This window comes from Oncorhynchus nerka, linkage group LG4, assembly GCF_034236695.1.
Source record: "Oncorhynchus nerka isolate Pitt River linkage group LG4, Oner_Uvic_2.0, whole genome shotgun sequence".
NCBI classification, from domain to species: domain Eukaryota; kingdom Metazoa; phylum Chordata; class Actinopteri; order Salmoniformes; family Salmonidae; genus Oncorhynchus; species Oncorhynchus nerka.
In genome coordinates, this window is record NC_088399.1 from 3,435,920 (window position 1) to 3,459,774 (window position 23,855).

Sequence of the window (23,855 nt, forward strand, 5' to 3'; positions counted from 1 at the left end):
GACGGTACACAGCCTTGTCCTAGAGACCGTACACAGCCTTGTCCTAGAGACAGTACACAGCCTTGTCCTAGAGACAATACACAGCCTTGTCCTAGAGACGGTACACAGCCTTGTCCTAGAGACAGTACACAGCCTTGTCCTAGAGACAGTACACAGCCTTGTCCTAGAGACAATACACAGCCTTGTCCTAGAGACAGTACACAGCCTTGTCCTAGAGGCAGTACACAGCCCTGTCCTAGAGACAGTACACAGCCTTGTCCTAGAGACAGTACACAGCCTTGTCCTAGAGACAGTACACAGCCTTGTCCTAGAGACAGTACACAGCCTTGTCCTAGAGACAGTACACAGCCTTGTCCTAGAGTCTATAGACAGTACACAGCCTTGTCCTAGAGTCTATAGACAGCCTTGTCCTAGAGACAGTACGCAGCCTTGTCCTAGAGACAGTACACAGCCTTGTCCTAGAGACAGTACACAGCCTTGTCCTAGAGACAGTACACAGCCTTGTCCTAGAGTCTATAGACAGTACACAGCCCTGTCCTAGAGACAGTACACAGCCCTGTCCTAGAGACAGTACACAGCCCTGTCCTAGAGACAGTACACAGCCTTGTCCTAGAGACAGTACACAGCCTTGTCCTAGAGTCTATAGACAGTACACAGCCCTGTCCTAGAGACGGTACACAGCCCTGTCCTAGAGACGGTACACAGCCTTGTCCTAGAGACCGTACACAGCCTTGTCCTAGAGACCGTACACAGCCTTGTCCTAGAGACAGTACACAGCCTTGTCCTAGAGACAGTACACAGCCCTGTCCTAGAGACAGTACACAGCCCTGTCCTAGAGACAGTACACAACCCTGTCCTAGAGACCGTACACAGCCTTGTCCTAGAGACAGTACACAGCCTTGTCCTAGAGGCAGTACACAGCCCTGTCCTAGAGACAGTACACAGCCTTGTCCTAGAGACAGGACACAGCCTTGTCCTAGAGACGGTACACAGCCTTGTCCTAGAGACAGTACACAGCCTTGTCCTAGAGTCTAGAGACAGGACACAGCCTTGTCCTAGAGACAGTACACAGCCCTGTCCTAGAGACCGTACACAGCCTTGTCCTAGAGACGGTACACAGCCCTGTCCTAGAGTCTAGAGACCGTACACAGCCTTGTCCTAGAGTCTAGAGACAGGACACAGCCTTGTCCTAGAGACAGTACACAGCCTTGTCCTAGAGACCGTACACAGCCTTGTCCTAGAGACAGTACACAGCCCTGTCCTAGAGACAGTACACAGCCTTGTCCTAGAGACAGTACACAGCCTTGTCCTAGAGACAGTACACAGCCTTGTCCTAGAGACCGTACACAGCCTTGTCCTAGAGACCGTACACAGCCTTGTCCTAGAGACAGTACACAGCCTTGTCCTAGAGACAGTACACAGCCTTGTCCTAGAGACAGTACACAGCACTGTCCTAGAGACAGTACACAGCCCTGTCCTAGAGACAGTACACAGCCCTGTCCTAGAGACAGTACACAACCCTGTCCTAGAGACCGTACACAGCCCTGTCCTAGAGACAGTACACAGCCTTGTCCTAGAGACAGTACACAGCCTTGTCCTAGAGACAGTACACAGCCTTGTCCTAGAGACAGTACACAGCCTTGTCCTAGAGACAGTACACAGCCCTGTCCTAGAGACAGTACACAACCCTGTCCTAGAGACAGCACACAGCCTGTCCTAGAGACAGTACACAGCCCTGTCCTAGAGTCTAGAGACAGGACACAGCCTTGTCCTAGAGACGGTACACAGCCTTGTCCTAGAGACAGTACACAGCCTTGTCCTAGAGTCTAGAGACAGGACACAGCCTTGTCCTAGAGACAGTACACAGCCCTGTCCTAGAGACCGTACACAGCCTTGTCCTAGAGACGGTACACAGCCCTGTCCTAGAGTCTAGAGACCGTACACAGCCTTGTCCTAGAGTCTAGAGACAGGACACAGCCTTGTCCTAGAGACAGGACACAGCCTTGTCCTAGAGACAGTACACAGCCTTGTCCTAGAGACAGCACACAGAGTTCAGTTGAGGAAGTGTGTAAGATGAGGCTTCCAGCATATCTCACGGCTTCATCACATTCAGTTCTTGTCATTGTGACACTGCGGGTGCTTCTTAGACTGTCTTCCTCTGCCCCTGTAGAATACATCCAGACCATAATGATGCTGGAGGAATCTGTTCAACACGTTGTCATGACAGCCATTCAAGAGGTAAGCCTTTGTAAACATTTCAAATGGCTGTGTGTTTTACTCTAGAGATCCATTTCCTGTGTCCTTATATGACATACTACACTGTGTAGAGTATCCATGTGTTATAACAGATGACATCACACTATGTAGAGTATCCATGTGTTATAACAGATGACATCACACTGTGTGGAGTATCCATGTGTTATAACAGATGACATCACACTGTGGAGAGTATCCATGTGTTATAACAGATGACATCACACTGTGTATGATCTCCATGTGTTATAACAGATGACATCACACTGTGTAGAGTATCCATGTGTTATAACAGATGACATCACACTGTGGAGAGTATCCATGTGTTATAACAGATGACATCACACTGTGTGGAGTATCCATGTGTTATAACAGATGACATCACACTGTGTATGTTCTCCATGTGTTATAACAGATGACATCACACTGTGTAGATTCTCCATGTGTTATAACAGATGACATCACACTGTGTAGAGTATCCATGTGTTATAACAGATGACATCACACTGTGTGGAGTATCCATGTGTTATAACAGATGACATCACACTGTGTGGAGTATCCATGTGTTATAACAGATGACATCACACTGTGTAGAGTATCCATGTGTTATAACAGATGACATCACACTGCGTAGAGTATCCATGTGTTATAACAGATGACATCACACTGCGTAGAGTATCCATGTGTTATAACAGATGACATCACACTGTGTATGTTCTCCATGTGTTATAACAGATGACATCACACTGCGTCTGATCTCCATGTGTTATAACAGATGACATCACACTGTGTAGATTCTCCATGTGTTATAACAGATGACATCACACTATGTAGAGTATCCATGTGTTATAACAGATGACATCACACTGTGTATGTTCTCCATGTGTTATAACAGATGACATCACACTGCGTCTGATCTCCATGTGTTATAACAGATGACATCACACTGTGTAGATTCTCCATGTGTTATAACAGATGACATCACACTGCGTAGAGTATCCATGTGTTATAACAGATGACATCACACTGTGTAGAGTATCCATGTGTTATAACAGATGACATCACACTGTGGAGAGTATCCATGTGTTATAACAGATGACATCACACTGTGTATGTTCTCCATGTGTTATAACAGATGACATCACACTGTGTAGAGTATCCATGTGTTATAACAGATGACATCACACTGCGTCTGATCTCCATGTGTTATAACAGATGACATCACACTGCGTAGAGTATCCATGTGTTATAACAGATGACATCACACTGCGTAGAGTATCCATGTGTTATAACAGATGACATCACACTGTGTAGAGTATCCATGTGTTATAACAGATGACATCACACTGTGGAGAGTATCCATGTGTTATAACAGATGACATCACACTGTGTGGAGTATCCATGTGTTATAACAGATGACATCACACTGTGTAGAGTATCCATGTGTTATAACAGATGACATCACACTGTGGAGAGTATCCATGTGTTATAACAGATGACATCACACTGTGGGGAGTATCCATGTGTTATAACAGATGACATCACACTGCGTATGTTCTCCATGTGTTATAACAGATGACATCACACTGTGGAGAGTATCCATGTGTTATAACAGATGACATCACACTGTGTGGAGTATCCATGTGTTATAACAGATGACATCACACTGCGTATGTTCTCCATGTGTTATAACAGATGACATCACACTGTGGAGAGTATCCATGTGTTATAACAGATGACATCACACTGCGTAGAGTATCCATGTGTTATAACAGATGACATCACACTGTGTGGAGTATCCATGTGTTATAACAGATGACATCACACTGTGTAGAGTATCCATGTGTTATAACAGATGACATCACACTGTGTAGAGTATCCATGTGTTATAACAGATGACATCACACTGTGTAGAGTATCCATGTGTTATAACAGATGACATCACACTGTGTAGAGTATCCATGTGTTATAACAGATGACATCACACTGTGTATGTTCTCCATGTGTTATAACAGATGACATCACACTGTGTAGAGTATCCATGTGTTATAACAGATGACATCACACTGCGTAGAGTATCCATGTGTTATAACAGATGACATCACACTGTGTATGTTCTCCATGTGTTATAACAGATGACATCACACTGTGTATGTTCTCCATGTGTTATAACAGATGACATCACACTGTGTATGAGTCTCCATGTGTTATAACAGATGACATCACACTGTGTATGTTCTCCATGTGTTATAACAGATGACATCACACTGTGTATGTTCTCCATGTGTTATAACAGATGACATCACACTGTGTATGTTCTCCATGTGTTATAACAGATGACATCACACTGTGGAGAGTATCCATGTGTTATAACAGATGACATCACACTGTGTATGTTCTCCATGTGTTATAACAGATGACATCACACTGTGTAGATTCTCCATGTGTTATAACAGATGACATCTCACTGCGTCTGATCTCCATGTGTTATAACAGATGACATCACACTGTGTAGATTCTCCATGTGTTATAACAGATGACATCACACTGTGGAGAGTATCCATGTGTTATAACAGATGACATCACACTGTGTATGATCTCCATGTGTTATAACAGATGACATCACACTGTGTGGAGTATCCATGTGTTATAACAGATGACATCACACTGCGTAGAGTATCCATGTGTTATAACAGATGACATCACACTGCGTAGAGTATCCATGTGTTATAACAGATGACATCACACTGCGTAGAGTATCCATGTGTTATAACAGATGACATCACACTGTGTAGAGTATCCATGTGTTATAACAGATGACATCACACTGTGGAGAGTATCCATGTGTTATAACAGATGACATCACACTGTGTATGTTCTCCATGTGTTATAACAGATGACATCACACTGTGTAGAGTATCCATGTGTTATAACAGATGACATCACACTGCGTCTGATCTCCATGTGTTATAACAGATGACATCACACTGCGTAGAGTATCCATGTGTTATAACAGATGACATCACACTGTGTAGATTCTCCATGTGTTATAACAGATGACATCACACTGTGGAGAGTATCCATGTGTTATAACAGATGACATCACACTGTGTATGATCTCCATGTGTTATAACAGATGACATCACACTGCGTAGAGTATCCATGTGTTATAACAGATGACATCACACTGCGTAGAGTATCCATGTGTTATAACAGATGACATCACACTGTGTAGAGTATCCATGTGTTATAACAGATGACATCACACTGTGGAGAGTATCCATGTGTTATAACAGATGACATCACACTGTGTGGAGTATCCATGTGTTATAACAGATGACATCACACTGTGTAGATTCTCCATGTGTTATAACAGATGACATCACACTGTGTAGATTCTCCATGTGTTATAACAGATGACATCACACTGTGGAGAGTATCCATGTGTTATAACAGATGACATCACACTGTGTGGAGTATCCATGTGTTATAACAGATGACATCACACTGTGTCTGATCTCCATGTGTTATAACAGATGACATCACACTATGGAGAGTATCCATGTGTTATAACAGATGACATCACACTGTGTCTGATATCCATGTGTTATAACAGATGACATCACACTGTGGAGAGTATCCATGTGTTATAACAGATGACATCACACTGTGTGGAGTATCCATGTGTTATAACAGATGACATCACACTGCGTCTGATTCTCTCTGTTGTAGTTGATGAGCAAAGAGTGCCCTGTAATGGGAGGAAACGACTCGTACGCTGACATCGATAGACAGGTGAGAATGTTCTCTTGCTACATTACACTGTGTCTTAATACAAATAACACGATTTTAATGCATCAGCCTTTATTTAGTATTTTTCCATGTTAATTCCGACATGCTAGTTGTATTTTTAGCTGAAGAAGACGGTGGAGGATTTGAACGAGGCTCTAGCCACCAAGGAGGAGATCGCACAGAGATGTCACGAGCTGGACATGCAGGTTGGCCTTAAGTTTTGGGTTTATTCCTTTACGTGACCAATGTTGTCTCTGCCTTCAACTAGATACTGTACAGCCGTAGTAGAAGGTCATGGGTTCACGATGGTGTCCTATAGTTGAAAGTAAGTCAAACCTTTGTTATAATGGTTGATGGAATAAATATCCTCAGTACAATGGTTAAAACCTCCATATGAATACCAGGGGTAGAAGTTAACGGTTAAGGTCTTCACTGGTCTAAAAACGTTGGACCCGTTCCTGAAATAAATCCGTGGCTTTCCCGCCCGATCCCGATATGCATAAATACATTATTTATTTATTTTTATATGGAGACGCGTCTCCGAATGGACCTGAGGACCTTCAGACCCGTTCCGTAAAGGCCTGTGGAAAAACAGAACCAAACTGACCAGTTCAGACCAGTTCAGACTGGTTCAGATCTGAGAGTAGAAAGAGGGAGAGAAAGTCACATCCGACTGGGTCCTGCCAGCACCATCGATATAGGAACACCATTGGCCAAATGATCCACAGTTACTCGATATAGGAACACCATTGGCCAAATGATCCACAGTTACTCGATATAGGAACACCATTGGCCAAATGATCCACAGTTACTCGATATAGGAACACCATTGGCCAAATGATCCACAGTTACTCGTCCTTAAAAACAGCAAACACAACATTGCACTTTAAACTTCATTTGGCCCGAAGAAGAAAATGTCTCAACAGAATGAAACAAAAACATTTGTTGCATATTTGAATAAAGAACTTGTTTAAAAACTTTTGAACAGACTTGGACTATATTGCAGCAATTACCAACAAAGGTGAGTGCCTACCTACCGTAGGCCCTACCCAACACATGACGACAATAGGCTAATTATATTTATTTTATAACAGGCCTACTTTTAACCTGTCTTTAACTAAATCAGGAGCACAACATTAAAAAGAAGGTTCCAACTTAATTTAGCCAATAAAAATGTCTCATAGAAATTTAACAAAACGCTTTTTGCATATTTAAAGAACTGTTCTAGATTCTTAAATAGGCATAAAATAGTAATAATGATTAATAATGATTATTATAATTATAATAAATACTATTGCATCAAACCTCCAAACACAAGCTGCACACGTTCATTGGCCAACGTTCATCTCGTTTGTCCCCGAGGACATTCCGCTTGTCGGCTTCTTTTCACTGTCCTCTTTCTTCTCTTAATTGATGTTTTACTTCAATGAAAAAGGCCTCCATCTTCCCAGTCAACAGTAGCCTAGGTCAAGACTCCTTTCACTCTCTCTCTTCAGCAGCAGGTGTACGTGAGGTGAGCGGCCAGATCCGCTTTCAGCAGGACATGGACACAAGTTATACCTTTTATTGAGTTGCAATTGGCTGACACAGATAACAAGCTCACGCAGTTCTCACTATGTCACGCACATTACATTAAATGAACATTTAAAAAATGTTTTTTTTTACACATACCCGAGACCCTTGGCAATTATATCATACCCAACCCAGATCTGAGACAAAAGTCAGATTTTTAGGACCCGAATTTGGAGTCTGTTGGACCCATGAAGACTTCTTGGTGACAGTCCCCTTAATCGTGGTAGGACGGCATTCCATTTAGGCTCCCACCACTAAAACCAAACGTCATCTAGGGTTTCTTCATTCTGCTATTCTACAACAGAGTACTGTGTTCACTATGTCTGTTCTCTCTTCTATTTGATAACATTGTCCTGTTCTATTCTCCTGTTCTCCTGTCCTGTTCTATTCTCCTGTCCTGTTCTAATCTCCTGTCCTGTCCTGTTCTATTCTCCTGTCCTGTTCTATTCTCCTCTCCTGTCCTGTCCTATTCTCCTGTCCTGTTCTAATCTCCTGTCTTGACCTGTTCTATTCTCCTGTCCTGTTCTATTCTCCTGTCCCGTTCTATTCTCCTGTCCCGTTCTATTCTCCTGTCCCGTTCTATTCTCCTGTCCTGTCCTGTTCTATTCTCCTGTCCTGTTCTATTCTCCTGTCCTGTTCTATTCTCCTGACCTGTTCTAATCTCCTGTCCTGTCCTGTTCTATTCTCCTGTCCTGTTCTATTCTCCTGTCCTGTCCTATTCTCCTGTCCTGTTCTAATCTCCTGTCCTGACCTGTTCTATTCTCCTGTCCTGTTCTATTCTCCTGTCCTGTCCTATTCTCCTGTCCTGTTCTATTCTCCTGTCCTGTTCTATTCTCCTGTCCCGTTCTATTCTCCTGTCCCGTTCTATTCTCCTGTCCCGTTCTATTCTCCTGACCTGTTCTATTCTCCTGTCCTGTTCTATTCTCCTGTCCCGTTCTAATCTCCTGTCCTGTCCTATTCCCCTGTTCTAATCTCCTGTCCTGTCCTATTCTCCTGTCCTGTTCTAATCTCCTGTCCTGTCCTATTCTCCTGTCCTGTTCTATTCTCCTGTCCTGTTCTAATCTCCTGTCCTGTTCTATTCTCCTGTCCTGTTCTATTCTCCTGTCCTGTTCTAATCTCCTGTCCTGTCCTATTCTCCTGTCCTGTTCTATTCTCCTGTCCTGTCCTATTCTCCTGTCCTGTTCTATTCTCCTGTCCTGTCCTATTCTCCTGTCCTGTTCTATTCTCCTGTTCTGTCCTGTTCTATTCTCCTGTCCTGTCCTATTCTCCTGTCCTGTCCTATTCTCCTTTCCTGTCCTATTCTCCTGTCCTGTCCTATTATCCTGTCCTGTTCTAATCTCCTGTCCTGTCCTGTTCTCCTGTCCCGTTCTATTCTCCTGTCCTGTTCTATTCTCCTGTCCTGTTCTAATCTCCTGTCCTGTTCTATTCTCCTGTCCTGTTCTATTCTCCTGTCCTGTTCTAATCTCCTGTCCTGTCCTATTATCCTGTCCTGTTCTATTCTCCTGTTCTATTCTCCTGTCCTGTTCTAGTGTCCTGTCCTGTTCTATTCTCCTGTCCTGTTCTATTCTCCTGTCCTGTTCTATTCTCCTGTCCTGTCCTGTTCTAGTCTCCTGTCCTGTTCTATTCTCCTGTCCTGTCCTGTTCTAGTCTCCTGTCCTGTTCTATTCTCCTGTCCTGTCCTGTTCTAATCTCCTGTCCTGTCCTGTTCTATTCTCCTGTCCCGTTCTAATCTCCTGTCCCGTTCTAATCTCCTGTCCTGTCCTATTCTCCTGTCCTGTTCTAATCTCCTGTCCTGTCCTATTCTCCTGTCCTGTTCTATTCTCCTGTCCTGTTCTATTCTCCTGTCCTGTTCTAATCTCCTGTCCTGTTCTATTCTCCTGTCCTGTTCTAATCTCCTGTCCTGTTCTCCTGTCCTGTCCTATTCTCCTGTCCTGTCCTATTCTCCTGTCCCGTTCTAATATCCTGTCCCGTTCTAATCTCCTGTCCTGTTCTATTCTCCTGTCCTGTTCTATTCTCCTGTTCTATTCTCCTGTCCTGTTCTAGTGTCCTGTCCTGTTCTATTCTCTTGTCCTGTTCTATTCTCCTGTCCTGTCCTGTTCTATTCTCCTGTCCTGTTCTATTCTCCTGTCCTGTCCTGTTCTATTCTCCTGTCCTGTTCTAATCTCCTGTCCTGTTCTATTCTCCTGTCCTGTTCTATTCTCCTGTCCTGTTCTATTCTCCTGTCCTGTTCTAATCTCCTGTCCTGTCCTGTTCTAGTGTCCTGTCCTGTTCTATTCTCCTGTCCTGTTCTAATCTCCTGTCCTGTCCTGTTCTAATCTCCTGTCCTGTCCTGTTCTATTCTCCTGTCCTGTTCTAATCTCCTGTCCTGTTCTATTCTCCTGTCCTGTTCTGTTCTATTCTCCTGTCCTGTTCTAATCTCCTGTCCTGTCCTGTTCTAATCTCCTGTCCTGTCCTGTTCTATTCTCCTGTCCTGTTCTAATCTCCTGTCCTGTCCTGTTCTAGTGTCCTGTCCTGTTCTATTCTCCTGTCCTGTTCTATTCTCCTGTCCTGTCCTGTTCTAATCTCCTGTCCTGTCCTGTTCTATTCTCCTGTCCTGTTCTATTCTCCTGTCCTGTTCTAATCTCCTGTCCTGTCCTGTCCTGTTCTATTCTCCTGTCCTGTTCTATTCTCCTGTCCTGTTCTATTCTCCTGTCCTGTTCTAATCTCCTGTCCTGTCCTGTTCTAGTGTCCTGTCCTGTTCTATTCTCCTGTCCTGTTCTAATCTCCTGTCCTGTCCTGTTCTAATCTCCTGTCCTGTCCTGTTCTATTCTCCTGTCCTGTTCTAATCTCCTGTCCTGTTCTATTCTCCTGTCCTGTTCTATTCTCCTGTCCTGTTCTGTTCTATTCTCCTGTCCTGTTCTAATCTCCTGTCCTGTCCTGTTCTAATCTCCTGTCCTGTCCTGTTCTATTCTCCTGTCCTGTCCTGTTCTAGTGTCCTGTCCTGTTCTATTCTCCTGTCCTGTTCTATTCTCCTGTCCTGTCCTGTTCTAATCTCCTGTCCTGTCCTGTTCTATTCTCCTGTCCTGTTCTATTCTCCTGTCCTGTTCTAATCTCCTGTCCTGTCCTGTTCTATTCTCCTGTCCTGTCCTATTATCCTGTCCTGTTCTAATCTCCTGTCCTGTCCTGTTCTATTCTCCTGTCCTGTTCTATTCTCCTGTCCTGTTCTATTCTCCTGTCCTGTTCTATTCTCCGGTCCTGTTCTATTCTCCTGTCCTGTCCTATTCTCCTGTCCTGTTCTATTCTCCTGTCCTGTTCTATTCTCCTGACCTGTCCTGTTCTATTCTCCTGTCCTGTCCCGTACTCCTGTCCCGTTCTCCTGTCCCGTTCTATTCTCCTGTCCTGTCCCGTACTCCTGTCCCGTTCTCCTGTCCCGTTCTATTCTCCTGACCTGTCTGCACTGAACCTCTATTACTCTGTGCCTTGCTTTGAAGGCTTTCCATGTACAGGAGCAGCGAGATAGACTGAGGTTAGAGTATATTGAACTAGAGGAGAGGGTAAATAACCTTTTTATTCCTCATTTATCTCAGTCCTTGTCATTTGGCGTGTGAATTGAAAGCCCTGGATTTGAAGTGTGCTCTCTGCTTCTATAACAGCATCTCCTGTTTAAAATCCAGGCTCCTTTGACTGTGTCTGCCTCCCTATTGGCACCCTTAATGGCACCCTATTCACTCTGTAGTACACTACTATTGACCAGAGCTCTATGGGATGCCTTATGGGACCCTGGTCAAAAGTAGTGCACTATTTAGGGAGAAGTGTGCCATTTGGGACACAGCTTGTGTGGCGTATTAGTCAGCTGTCCTGTCATGCCCACCTCAGTTCTGTGTCTCACCAAGAACCACCCACCCTGCCCGTCCAGACTAATTCTCCTCCCCCTCCCCATGTTTACTTCCTAGTGTGTTACCAAGACGTCCCAATGGTAGGAAGTGCTTGGGTGCTTGGTTTTTGGTCTTGGCAGCAGTGTTCTGTCTCTCCATTTTACATGAACATTATACTCATTTAGTCGACATTCTTATCCAGAGCTACTTAACAGGAGCAATTAAGGTTAAGTGCCTTGCTCAAGGGGACGTTAACATATTTCACAGAGTCTGCTCAGGAATTCAAAAACCAGCGACCTTTTCATTACTGGCCCAACACTCTTAACCTCTAGCCTAGAGAATAGAGCAGTAGAGAAACATGCAGATGGCCAACGGGGGACCTCCTCAACAGATGGCCAACGGGGGTCCTCCTCAACAGATGGCCAACGGGGGTCCTCCTCAACAGATGGCCAACGGGGGACCTCCTCAACAGATGGCCAACGGGGGACCTCCTCAACAGATGGCCAACGGGGGACCTCCTCAACAGATGGCCAATGGGGGACCTCCTCAAGAGATGAACAGATGGCCAACGGGGGACCTCCTCAACAGATGGCCAATGGGGGACCTCCTCAATAGATGGCCAACGGGGGTCCTCCCCAACAGATGGCCAATGGGGGTCCTCCCCAACAGATGGCCAACGTGGGTCCTCCCCAACAGATGGCCAACGGGGGTCCTCCCCAACAAATGGCCAACGGGGGACCTCCCCAACAGATGAACAGATGGCCAACGGGGGTCCTCCTCAACAGATGGCCAACGGGGGGTCCTCCTCAACAGATGAACAGATGGCCAACGGGGGTCCTCCTCCACAGATGGCCAACGGGGGGTCCTCCTCAACAGATGAACAGATGGCCAACGGGGGTCCTCCTCAACAGATGGCCAACGGGGGGTCCTCCTCAACAGATGGCCAACGGGGGTCCTCCTCAACAGATGGCCAACGGGGGGTCCTCCTCAACAGATGGCCAATGGGGGGGTCCTCCCCAACAGATGGCCAACGGGGGTCCTCCTCCACAGATGGCCAACGGGGGGGTCCTCCTCCACAGATGGCCAACGGGGGGGTCCTCCTCCACAGATGGCCAACGGGGGGGTCCTCCTCAACAGATGGCCAACGGGGGTCCTCCTCCACAGATGGCCAACGGGGGGACCTCCTCCACAGATGGCCAACGGGGGGACCTCCTCCACAGATGGCCAACGGGGGGACCTCCTCCACAGATGGCCAATGGGGGGACCTCCTCAACAGATGGCCGACGGGGGGACCTCCTCAACAGATGGCCAACGGGGGGACCTCCTCAACAGATGGCCAACGGGGAGTTAATTTACTTGGCTGCCAACTGCCAATGGACTCATTGGTCCTCTATGCAGTTCCACATCCACCTAGGTGGAGATCCATGCATTAGTTAGCATTTGCTTCTATGACAGAGTAGTAAGTCTATGAAAGAGTAGTAAGTCTATGAAAGAGTAGTAAGTCTATGAAAGAGTAGTAAGTCTATGACAGAGCAGTAAGTTATTGTGGCTGGAGAAGAGAGTTCCTTCACTTTAAGATGTGATTTTTTCTGGCTCCAGAGAGACATGTTTGTTGTTGAACTGGGGTTTCACAGTACAGTAGGTCTCTCTGTTATAGGGTTAGGTGTTTCTCAGTGCAGTAGGTCTCAGTGTTATAGGGTTAGATGTTTCACAGTACAGTAGGTCTCTCTGTTTTAGGGTTAGGTGTTTCACAGTACAGTAGGTCTGTATTATAGGGTTAGGTGTTTCACAGTACAGTAGGTCTCTGTTATAGGGTTAGGTGTTTCATAGTGCAGTAGGTCTCTGTGTTTTAGGGTTAGGTGTTTCACTGTGCAGTAGGTCTCTGTTATAGGGTTAGGTGTTTCATAGTGCAGTAGGTCTCTCTGTTTTAGGGTTAGGTGTTTCATAGTGCAGTAGGTCTCTATCATAGGGTTAGGTGTTTCACTGTACAGTAGGTCTCTGTTATAGGGTTAGGTGTTTCTCAGTGCAGTAGGTCTCTGTTATAGGGTTAGGTGTTTCTCAGTGCAGTAGGTCTCTGTTATAGGGTTAGGTGTTTCTCAGTGCAGTAGGTCTCTGTTATAGGGTTAGGTGTTTCTCAGTGCAGTAGGTCTCTGTTATAGGGTTAGGTGTTTCACAGTACAGTAGGTCTCTGTTATAGGGTTAGGTGTTTCTCAGTGCAGTAGGTCTCTGTTATAGGGTTAGGTGTTTCTCAGTGCAGTAGGTCTCTGTTATAGGGTTAGGTGTTTCTCAGTGCAGTAGGTCTCTATCATAGGGTTAGGTGTTTCATAGTGCAGTAGGTCTCTGTGTTTTAGGGTTAGGTGTTTCACTGTGCAGTAGGTCTCTGTTATAGGGTTAGGTGTTTCTCAGTGCAGTAGGTCTCTGTTATAGGGTTAGGTGTTTCTCAGTGCAGTAGGTCTCTGTTATAGGGTTAGGTGTTTTCTCAGTGCAGTTAGGTCTCTGTTATAGGGTTAGGTGTTTCTCAGTGCAGTAGGTCTCTGTTTTAGGGTTAGGTGTTTCACAGTACAGTAGGTCTCTGTTATAGGGTTAGGTGTTTCTCAGTGCAGTAGGTCTCTGTGTTTTAGGGTTAGGTGTTTCTCAGTGCAGTAGGTCTCTGTTATAGGGTTAGGTGTTTCTCAGTGCAGTAGGTCTCTGTGTTTTAGGGTTAGGTGTTTCACTGTGCAGTAGGTCTCTGTGTTTTAGGGTTAGGTGTTTCTCAGTGCAGTAGGTCTCTGTGTTTTAGGGTTAGGTGTTTCACTGTGCAGTAGGTCTCTGTCATAGGGTTAGGTCGCTTTATCAGCTGTTAAGGTACATTTCACTTAAGCTGCCTGTTTTGATGAAGTCATACACAGTAGTTGGCTGTTTCTCAAACACCCCACTGCAGCTTGGCTTCTGTTTGATCCATCGCGTTGTTGAGAAGGCCACATAAAAGCATGTTGCCTAGTTTGCTCTGTACTAAGACTTTGTGGGTTTGGTTTTGTTGTTTTTGTGTGCTTGCTTTTTTTTCCTGATTTGAAATCAATTGTTTGTGATCATAAAATGTGGTCATGAAAAAAAAAAAAAAAAAAAAACTTTTGCTGTTGAATAACAATTCAGATTTTTAATTACTTGTACTTTTCATGTTTACGAAAGAGAAAAGTCACATTTTCTTGTAAAGACTTTCAGTAAATCGCAGATGGTCGGTGTGTGTAATGACAAATCTTAACCACCAGGTGGCAGCGCTACAGGAGGAGAGGGGTAGTCTCCTGGCTGAGAACCAGATCCTCATGGAGCGTCTCAACCAGTCTGACTCCATAGAAGACCTGAACAGCCCTGTAGGACGTAGACACCTGCAGCTGCAGACACAGCTAGAACATCTCCAGGAGGAGACCTTCAGGTAACACCCTTAGGTCCAGGCTGGGGGTGGAGGAGGTCTTGGCAGGGAGGGAGATGGGGGTGGGGAGGGAGGTCCAGGAAGTGAAGAAGGGATGTAGTGACCTACCTGGTTCTCAGCCCCACCTTAAGAACAGTTTGAAGGAGTTTCTCATTTACAAGGCAGTTTCATTCAGTTTCTGTCACAGATGCTTTGCTCGTGCCACCTACAATTACAGTCCTACAGAATCATTTTGTGTTTAAGATGCGTTGGGTTTAAGATGAATACAGTGCATTTGAAAGTATTCAGACCCCTTCACTTTTTACACATTTTTTTACGTTACTAAAATTTAATTTTATTAAATGTCCTCATACATCTACACACAAATACCTCATAATAACGACGCAAAAACAGTTGTTGAACATTTTAAATATAAAACAAATGGAAATATCACATTTACATAAGTATTCAGACCCTTTACTCAGTACTTTGTTGAAGCACCTTTGGCAGCGATTACAGTCTCGAGTTTTATTGGGTATGATGCTACAAGCTTGGCACACCTGTATTTGGGGAGTTTCTCCCATTCTTCTCTGCAGATCCTCTCAAGCTCTGTCAGGTTGGATGGGGAGCATCGCTGCACAGCTATTTTCAGGTCTCTACAGAAATATTAGTTCAAGTCCAGGCTCTCAATGACATTCAGAGACTTGTACCGAAGCCTCTCCTGTGTTGTCTTGGCTGTGTGTTTAGGGTCATTGTCCTGTTGGAAGGTGAACTTTCACCCCAGTCAGGTGCTGAGCGCTCTGGAGCAGGTTTTCATCAAGGATCTCTCTGTACTTTGCTCCGTTCATCTTTCCCTTGATCCTGACTAGTCTCCCAGTCCCTGCTGCTGAAAAACATCCCCACAGCATGATGCTGCCACCACCATGCTTCACCGTAGGAATGGTGCCAGGTTTCCTCCAGACGTGACGCTTGGCATTCAGGCCAAATAGTTCAATCTTGGTTTCATCAGACCAGAGAATCTTGTTTCTCATGGTCAGAGTCCTTTAGGTGCTATTTGGCAAACTCCAAGCGGGCTGTCATGTGCCTTTTACTGAAGAGTGGCTTCCATCTGGCCACTCTACCATAAAGGCCTGATTGGTGGAGTGCTGCAGAGATGGTTGTCCTTCTGGAAGGTTCTCCCATCTCCACAGAGGAACTCTGGAGCTCCCAGACCAAGGCCCTTATCCCCCGATTGCTCAGTTTGGCCAGGCGGTCAGCTCTAGGAAGAGTCTTGGTGGTTCCAAACTTCTTCCATTTAAGAATGATGGATGCCACTGTGTTCTTGGGAACCTTCAATGCTGCAGAAATGTTTTGGTACCCTTCCTCAGATCTGTGCCTCGATACAATCCTGTCTCGGAGCTCTACGGACAATTCCTTCGACCTCATTGCTTGGTTTTTGCTCGGATTTGTTATGTAAATAAGATCTTTCTTTATTGTTTTTATTGTTTTTTATTAGCAAAAATTAAATAAACTGTTTTCACTTTGTCATTACGGGGTATTGTGTGTTGATTGATGAGAAAAAAAATAATTGAATCAATTTTAGAATAATGCTGTAACGTAACAAAATGTGTAAGAAATGAAGGGGTCTGAATACTTTCCGAGTGCACAGTATGTTCCTGGTCTCACAGATAGAAACAGACTGTGCTGACTGAGATCTAATGTTAAGCTGCAGTAGTTCTGTTATTAAACAGGCTGTAACTCACTGAGCTATTGATTTCTCCGTTTTGAATCTGCCATTTTGTGTCACCAGTTTGTCTGCCATTTAGTCCACTAGGGACTTTTCATTGCATTATGTAGTCATCAATGTGTAAGCTATTCTGTTTGTGGGTTTATGTAATTCTGTGTGATTATTTAGTTAGTTAGTAAATAAATAATTAAGCCAGTTTGTATATCGCTGATTCATCATTTATGCTAGGGTTTGTAGAGATATCCAAAGATTTTGCTTAATTCAGAATGAGACTGAAGGTAAATTAATTCATGACTGATTGATGACTGAAATAGAAGATATCTTTAAGAGTTAAGTTTAAATAAACTCCGTGGTGCCCCAAGATTGCTAATGAGTTCATTGTTACAGAATTAAGTTGATTATCATAATATTATATATAGTTAATTGATTTGATAAAATAATCATCATCACGTGAATGATAGTAAAGACACGACAACACACACACACACACACACACACACACACACACACACACACACACACACACACACACACACATCTAAGTGAGGAATGTGTTCATTCAAAAGATGTTAGTGTATTGGATCAACTGAGACAGTCTTATTATTCTCCAGTCCAGACCTGGGCCTGTATTAATAAGACCCGGGCCTGTATTAATAAGACCCGGGCCTGTATTAATAAGACCCGGGCCTGTATTAATAAGACCCGGGCCTGTATTAATAAGACCCGGGCCTCTATTAATAAGACCCGGGCCTGTATTAATAAGACCCGGGCCTGTATTAATAAGACCCGGGCCTGTATTAATAAGACCCGGGCCTCTATTAATAAGACCCGGGCCTGTATTAATAAGACCTGTGCCTGTATTAATAAGACCCGGGCCTGTATTAATAAGACCCGGGCCTGTATTAATAAGACCCGGGCCTGTATTAATAAGACCCGGGCCTGTATTAATAAGACCCGGGTCGGTTTTAATAAAACCTGGGCCTGTATTAATAAGACCCGGGCCGGTATTAATAAAACCTGGGTCGGTATTAATAAGACCTGGGCCTGTATTAATAAGACCTGGGTCTGTGTTAATAGGACCTAGGCCTGTATTAATAGGACCTGGGCCGGTATTAATAGGACCTGGGCCTGTATTAATAAGACCCGGGCCTGTATTAATAAGTATTAACCTGGGCCTGTATTAATAAGTATTAACCTGGGCCTGCATTAATAGGACATGGGTCTGTATTAATAAGACCTGGGCCTGTATTAATAAGACCTGGGCCGGTATTAATATGCGGTTCTCTATTATTCTCCAGACCTGGGCCTGTATTAAAAAGTATTAACCTGGGCCTGTATTAATAAGTATTAACCTGGGCCTGTATTAATAAGACCTGGGCCTGTATTAAAAAGACCTGGGCCTGTATTAATAAGACCTGTGCCTGTATTAATAAGTATTAACCTGGGCCTGTATTAAAAAGACCTGGGCCTGTATTAAAAAGACCTGGGCCTGTATTAAAAAGTATTAACCTGGGCCTGTATTAATATGTATTAACCTGGGCCTGTATTAATAAGTATTAACCTGGGCCTGCATTAATAGGACCTGGGTCTGTATTAATAAGACCTGGGCCTGTATTAATAAGACCTGGGCCGGTATTAATACGCGGTTCTCTATTATTCTCCAGACCTGGGCCTGTATTAAAAAGTATTAACCTGGGCCTGTATTAATAAGTATTAACCTGGGCCTGTATTAAAAAGACCTGGGCCTGTATTAAAAAGACCTGGGCCTGTATTAATAAGACCTGGGCCTGTATTAATAAGTATTAACCTGGGCCTGTATTAAAAAGACCTGGGCCTGTATTAAAAAGACCTGGGCCTGTATTAAAAAGTATTAACCTGGGCCTGTATTAATAAGTATTAACCTGGGCCTGTATTAATAAGACCTGGGCCTGTATTAAAAAGTATTAACCTGGGCCTGTATTAATAAGACCTGGGCCTGTATTAAAAAGACCTGGGCCTGTATTAAAAAGTATTAACCTGGGCCTGTATTAATAAGACCTGGGCCTGTATTAATAAGACCAGGGCCTGTATTAATAAGCTGTAGATAATAGATATTAATAAAGCTTCTCGGAGTAGGAGTACTGGTCTATGATCAGTTCTCCCTTGTCCACATTATGTTATTCATCATGATCTAAAAGACAACTGATCCTAGACCAGCCACTAACCATTTGGCACTCACAGCAGGCACTCAGAGATGTCTCTCTTGAGTTGGGACTGGGACTACCTGCCCCTCCCTTTCACCCTGCCCCCTAACCTTGGCCCCAATCCCCAGCGGTGGCCTCAGCCACCTCTCTGCCCCTGCTGGTAAAAAATCACACTGCCTGGGTTCATCTCACCCACGGTGTCTGGGTCACCCTCACCCACGGTGTCTGGGTCACCCTCACCCACGGTGTCTGGGTCACCCTCACCCACGGAACCTCAGGGACTCACTCACCCTGACTGGGTCTTCAATGGTGTTTGGTTCACCACAGGACCCTGGGCCATCACCACGTTGTCTGGTTCACCACAGGACCTTGGGCCATCACCACGGTGTCTGGTTCTCCACAGGACCCTGGGCCATCACCACGGTGTCTGGTTCACCACAGGACCCTGGGCCATCACCACAGTGTCTGGTTCACCACAGGACCCTGGGCCATCACCACAGTGTCTGGTTCACCTCACCACAGGACCCTGGGCCATCACCACGGTGTCTGGTTCACCACAGGACCCTGGGCCATCACCACAGTGTCTGGTTCACCACAGGACCCTGGGCCATCACCACGGTGTCTGGTTCACCACAGACCTTGGGCCATCACCACAGTGTCTGGTTCACCACAGACCTTGGGCCATCACCACAGTGTTTGGTTCACCACAGGACCCTGGGCCATCACCACAGTGTTTGGTTCACCACAGGACCCTGAGCCATCACCACAGTGTCTGGTTCACCACAGGACCCTGGGCCAACACCACGGTGTCTGGTTCACCACAGGACCTTGGGCCATCACCACGGTGTCTGGTTCACCACAGGACCTTGGGCCATCACCACGGTGTCTGGTTCACCACAGGACCCTGGGCCAACACCACGGTGTCTGGTTCACCACAGGACTCTGGGCCATCACCACAGGACCCTGGGCCATCACCACAGTGTCTGGTTCACCACAGGACCCTGGGCCATCACTGAGAGAGTCACTGGGAGACTATGGCAGCGTTTCCCAAACGCTAGACCCTAACCTCTACACCCTAAGGGTTGCACGTTTTGATTTTTACCTTATTATTACACAGCTGATTCAAATGATCAAAGATTGATGATCATTTCACTCAGCTGTGTAGTGAAAGGGGAAAAAAACAAAACTTGCACCCCTGCACCCCAGGACCGATTTTGGGAAACACTGGACTATGGGTTTGGGCACTCGTCCATAATAGGCCAATGTCGGTCTGGGGCATTTTCTGTGGCTCCTGGTACCCCCACCCCCACGGACCAACTGAGCAGAACGTCCTCAATCAACCTCAAAATGTAAACTTCGTCAGCTCGAAATCTCAAGTTGAAGTTTTTGAGGCACTGAGTGACCTGTGAGTTTGTGTATCTGTCATCAGTTGTGGTTTCAGTTTGGACTGAGGTGTACGTTTGTCTCTCTGGGGTGTCTGCAGGCTGGAGGCAGCGAAGGATGACTATCGGATCCACTGTGAGGAGTTGGAGAAGGAGCTGACAGAGCTGAGAGGACAGAATGAAGAGCTCACCTCCCTGGCTGACGAGGCCCAGACACTGAAGGACGAAATGGATGTACTCAGGTAGGAACTACACCCTAACGCCTACACCTTAACCCCCCTACACCCTAACCCCTACACCTTAACGACCCTACACCCTAACCCCTACACCCTAACCTCCCTACACCCTAACCCCCTTCACCCTAACCCCCTTCACCCTAACCCCTACATGCTACACCCTAACCCCTACACCCTAACCTCCCTACACCCTAACCCCCTTCACCCTAACTCCTACACCCTAACCTCCCTACACCGTAACCCCTTCACCTTAACCCCTTCACCCTAACCCTCCACCCTACCCCCTACTTTCTAACCTCCTTCACCCTAACCCCTACACCCGACACCCTAACCCCGACACCCTAACCCCCGACACCTAACCCCTACACCCAAACCCCTACACTCAAACCCCTACATTCTAGCCTCCTTCACCCTAACCCCTACACCATAACCTCTACACCCTACACCCTAACCCCCTACCCCTAACCCCTACACCCTAACCCTCCTACACCCTAACCCCTACACCCTAACCCCTACACTCTAACCGCTAACCTCCCTACACTCTAACCCCTACACCCTAACCCCTACACCCTAACCCCTACACCCTAACCCCTACACCCTAACCCCTACACCCTAACCTCTACACCCTAACCTCTACACCCTAACCTCTACACCCCTAACCTCTACACCCTAACCTCTACACCCTAACCCCTACACCCTAACCCCTACACCCTAACCCCTACACCCTAACCTCTACACCCTAACCCCTACACCCTAACCCCTACACCCTAACTCTAACACGACTGTTCCTCTGTTTTTCATGGTTGGGGTCAATCCAATTGGAATTTCAGTTTTAATTTGGAATTGACCCCAAGCAAGGTAACGCTCAAGAATGAGTTGACCCAGCTAGCAAGCATGTCGTGGTTCACTAGTAGCCTGCCATTGACATAGTTGTCAGCCCACTGGCGACACTACAACGTTTTGTATAGACACTAACCCTTAGCTCGTGTATGTGTCACACAGACACTCGTCAGACAAGGTGTCCAAGCTGGAGGTCATGGTGGAGTCGTATAAGAAGAAGCTGGAGGACCTGGGAGATCTGAGGAGACAGGTCAAGCTGTTGGAGGAGAAGAACACTCTGTACATGCAGAACACTGTCAGTCTGGAGGAAGAAGTACGCAAGGCCAACACCACGAGAGGACAGCTGGAGTCCTATAAGAGACAGGTATGGATAGAGACCGAACACCACTACAAACACACAGAGAGACCGGTATGGATAGAGACTGAACACCACTACACACAACTACAAACACACAGAGAGACAGGTATGGATAGAGACTGAACACCACTACAAACACACAGAGAGACAGGTATGGATAGAGACTGAACACCACTACAAACACACAGAGAGACAGGTATGGATAGAGACCGAACACCACTACAAACACACAGAGAGACAGGTATGGATAGAGACTGAACACCACTACACACAACTACAAACACACAGAGAGACAGGTATGGATAGAGACTGAACACCACTACACACCACTACAAACACACAGAGAGACAGGTATGGATAGAGACTGAACACCACTACAAACACACAGAGAGACAGGTATGGATAGAGACTGAACACCACTACAAACACACAGAGAGACAGGTATGGATAGAGACCGAACACCACTACAAACACACAGAGAGACAGGTATGGATAGAGACTGAACACCACTACAAACACACAGAGAGAGACAGGTATGGATAGAGACCGAACACCACTACAAACACACAGAGAGACAGGTATGGATAGAGACCGAACACCACTACAAACACACAGAGAGACAGGTATGGATAGAGACTGAACACCACTACACACACAGAGAGAGACAGGTATGGATAGAGACTGAACACCACTACAAACACACAGAGAGACAGGTATGGATAGAGACCGAACACCACTACAAACACACAGAGAGACAGGTATGGATAGAGACTGAACACCACTACACACACAGAGAGACAGGTATGGATAGAGACTGAACACCACTACACACCACTACAAACACACACAGAGAGACAGGTATGGATAGAGACTGAACACCACTACACACACAGAGAGACAGGTATGGATAGAGACTGAACACCACTACACACCACTACAAACACACACAGAGAGACAGGTATGGATAGAGACTGAACACCACTACACACACAGAGAGACAGGTATGGATAGAGACTGAACACCACTACACACCACTACAAACACACACAGAGAGACAGGTATGGATAGAGACTGAACACCACTACACACACAGAGAGACAGGTATGGATAGAGACTGAACACCACTACACACACAGAGAGACAGGTATGGATAGAGACGAACACCACTACACACACAGAGAGACAGGTATGGATAGAGACTGAACACCACTACAAACACACACAGAGAGACAGGTATGGATAGAGACTGAACACCACTACAAACACACATAGAGAGACAGGTATGGGTAGAGACTGAACACCACTACACACACACAGAGAGACAGGTATGGATAGAGACTGAACACCACTACAAACACACAGAGAGACAGGTATGGATAGAGACTGAACACCACTACACACATAGAGACAGGTAGAGACAGGTGAACACCACTACACACACACAGAGAGACAGGTATGAACACCACTACACACACACAGAGAGACAGGTATGGATAGAGACCGAACACCACTACAAACACACAGAGAGACAGGTATGGATAGAGACTGAACACCACTACAAACACACAGAGAGACAGGTATGGATAGAGACTGAACACCACTACAAACACACAGAGAGACAGGTATGGATAGAGACTGAACACCACTACACACACAGAGAGACAGGTATGGATAGAGACTGAACACCACTACACACCACTACAAACACACAGAGAGACAGGTATGGATAGAGACCGAACACCACTACACACACAGAGAGACAGGTATGGATAGAGACTGAACACCACTACAAACACACAGAGAGACAGGTATGGATAGAGACTGAACACCACTACACACACAGAGAGACAGGTATGGATAGAGACTGAACACCACTACACACAGAGAGAGACAGGTATGGATAGAGACCGAACACCACTACAAACACACAGAGAGACAGGTATGGATAGAGACCGAACACCACTACACACACAGCGAGACCGGTATGGATAGAGACCGAACACCACTACAAACACACAGAGAGACAGGTTAACATACTGTCCTTGTTGTCCCCAGGTGGTAGAGCTGCAGAACAAGCTGTCTGAGGAGTCCAAAAAGACAGACAAGATGGAGTTTGAATACAAGAGACTCAAGGAGAAGGTGGACTCTCTCCAGAAAGAAAAGGATGTAGGTGTTACAATGGTTCATTTCACTTTACAGTACTTTACAGAACTACAGGTTGACTTTACAGTCCTGTACTTCAGAACTACAGGTTGACTTTACAGTCCTGTA

General features: G+C 45.7%; 1 protein-coding gene across 4 annotated transcripts in view; it reads left to right on the plus strand.

The window, feature by feature from the left end:
- LOC115127173 (protein Hook homolog 3-like) overlaps window positions 1-23,855 on the plus strand; it is a 91,936-nt gene that overhangs the window by 11,026 nt on the left and 57,055 nt on the right. For all 4 annotated transcript variants that reach the window (XR_010463727.1, XR_010463728.1, XM_065017150.1 and 1 more), the window contains exons 5-11: window positions 2,171-2,238; window positions 5,986-6,048; window positions 6,168-6,251; window positions 14,720-14,883; window positions 20,252-20,392; window positions 21,389-21,590; window positions 23,640-23,750. Coding sequence is in view for 2 of the 4 variants with exons in the window: in XM_065017150.1 (XP_064873222.1) it covers window positions 2,171-2,238; window positions 5,986-6,048; window positions 6,168-6,251; window positions 14,720-14,883; window positions 20,252-20,392; window positions 21,389-21,590; window positions 23,640-23,750 (833 nt within the window). In the remaining 2 variants the exon portion in view is untranslated. The remainder of the gene's footprint in view (window positions 1-2,170; window positions 2,239-5,985; window positions 6,049-6,167; window positions 6,252-14,719; window positions 14,884-20,251; window positions 20,393-21,388; window positions 21,591-23,639; window positions 23,751-23,855) is intronic.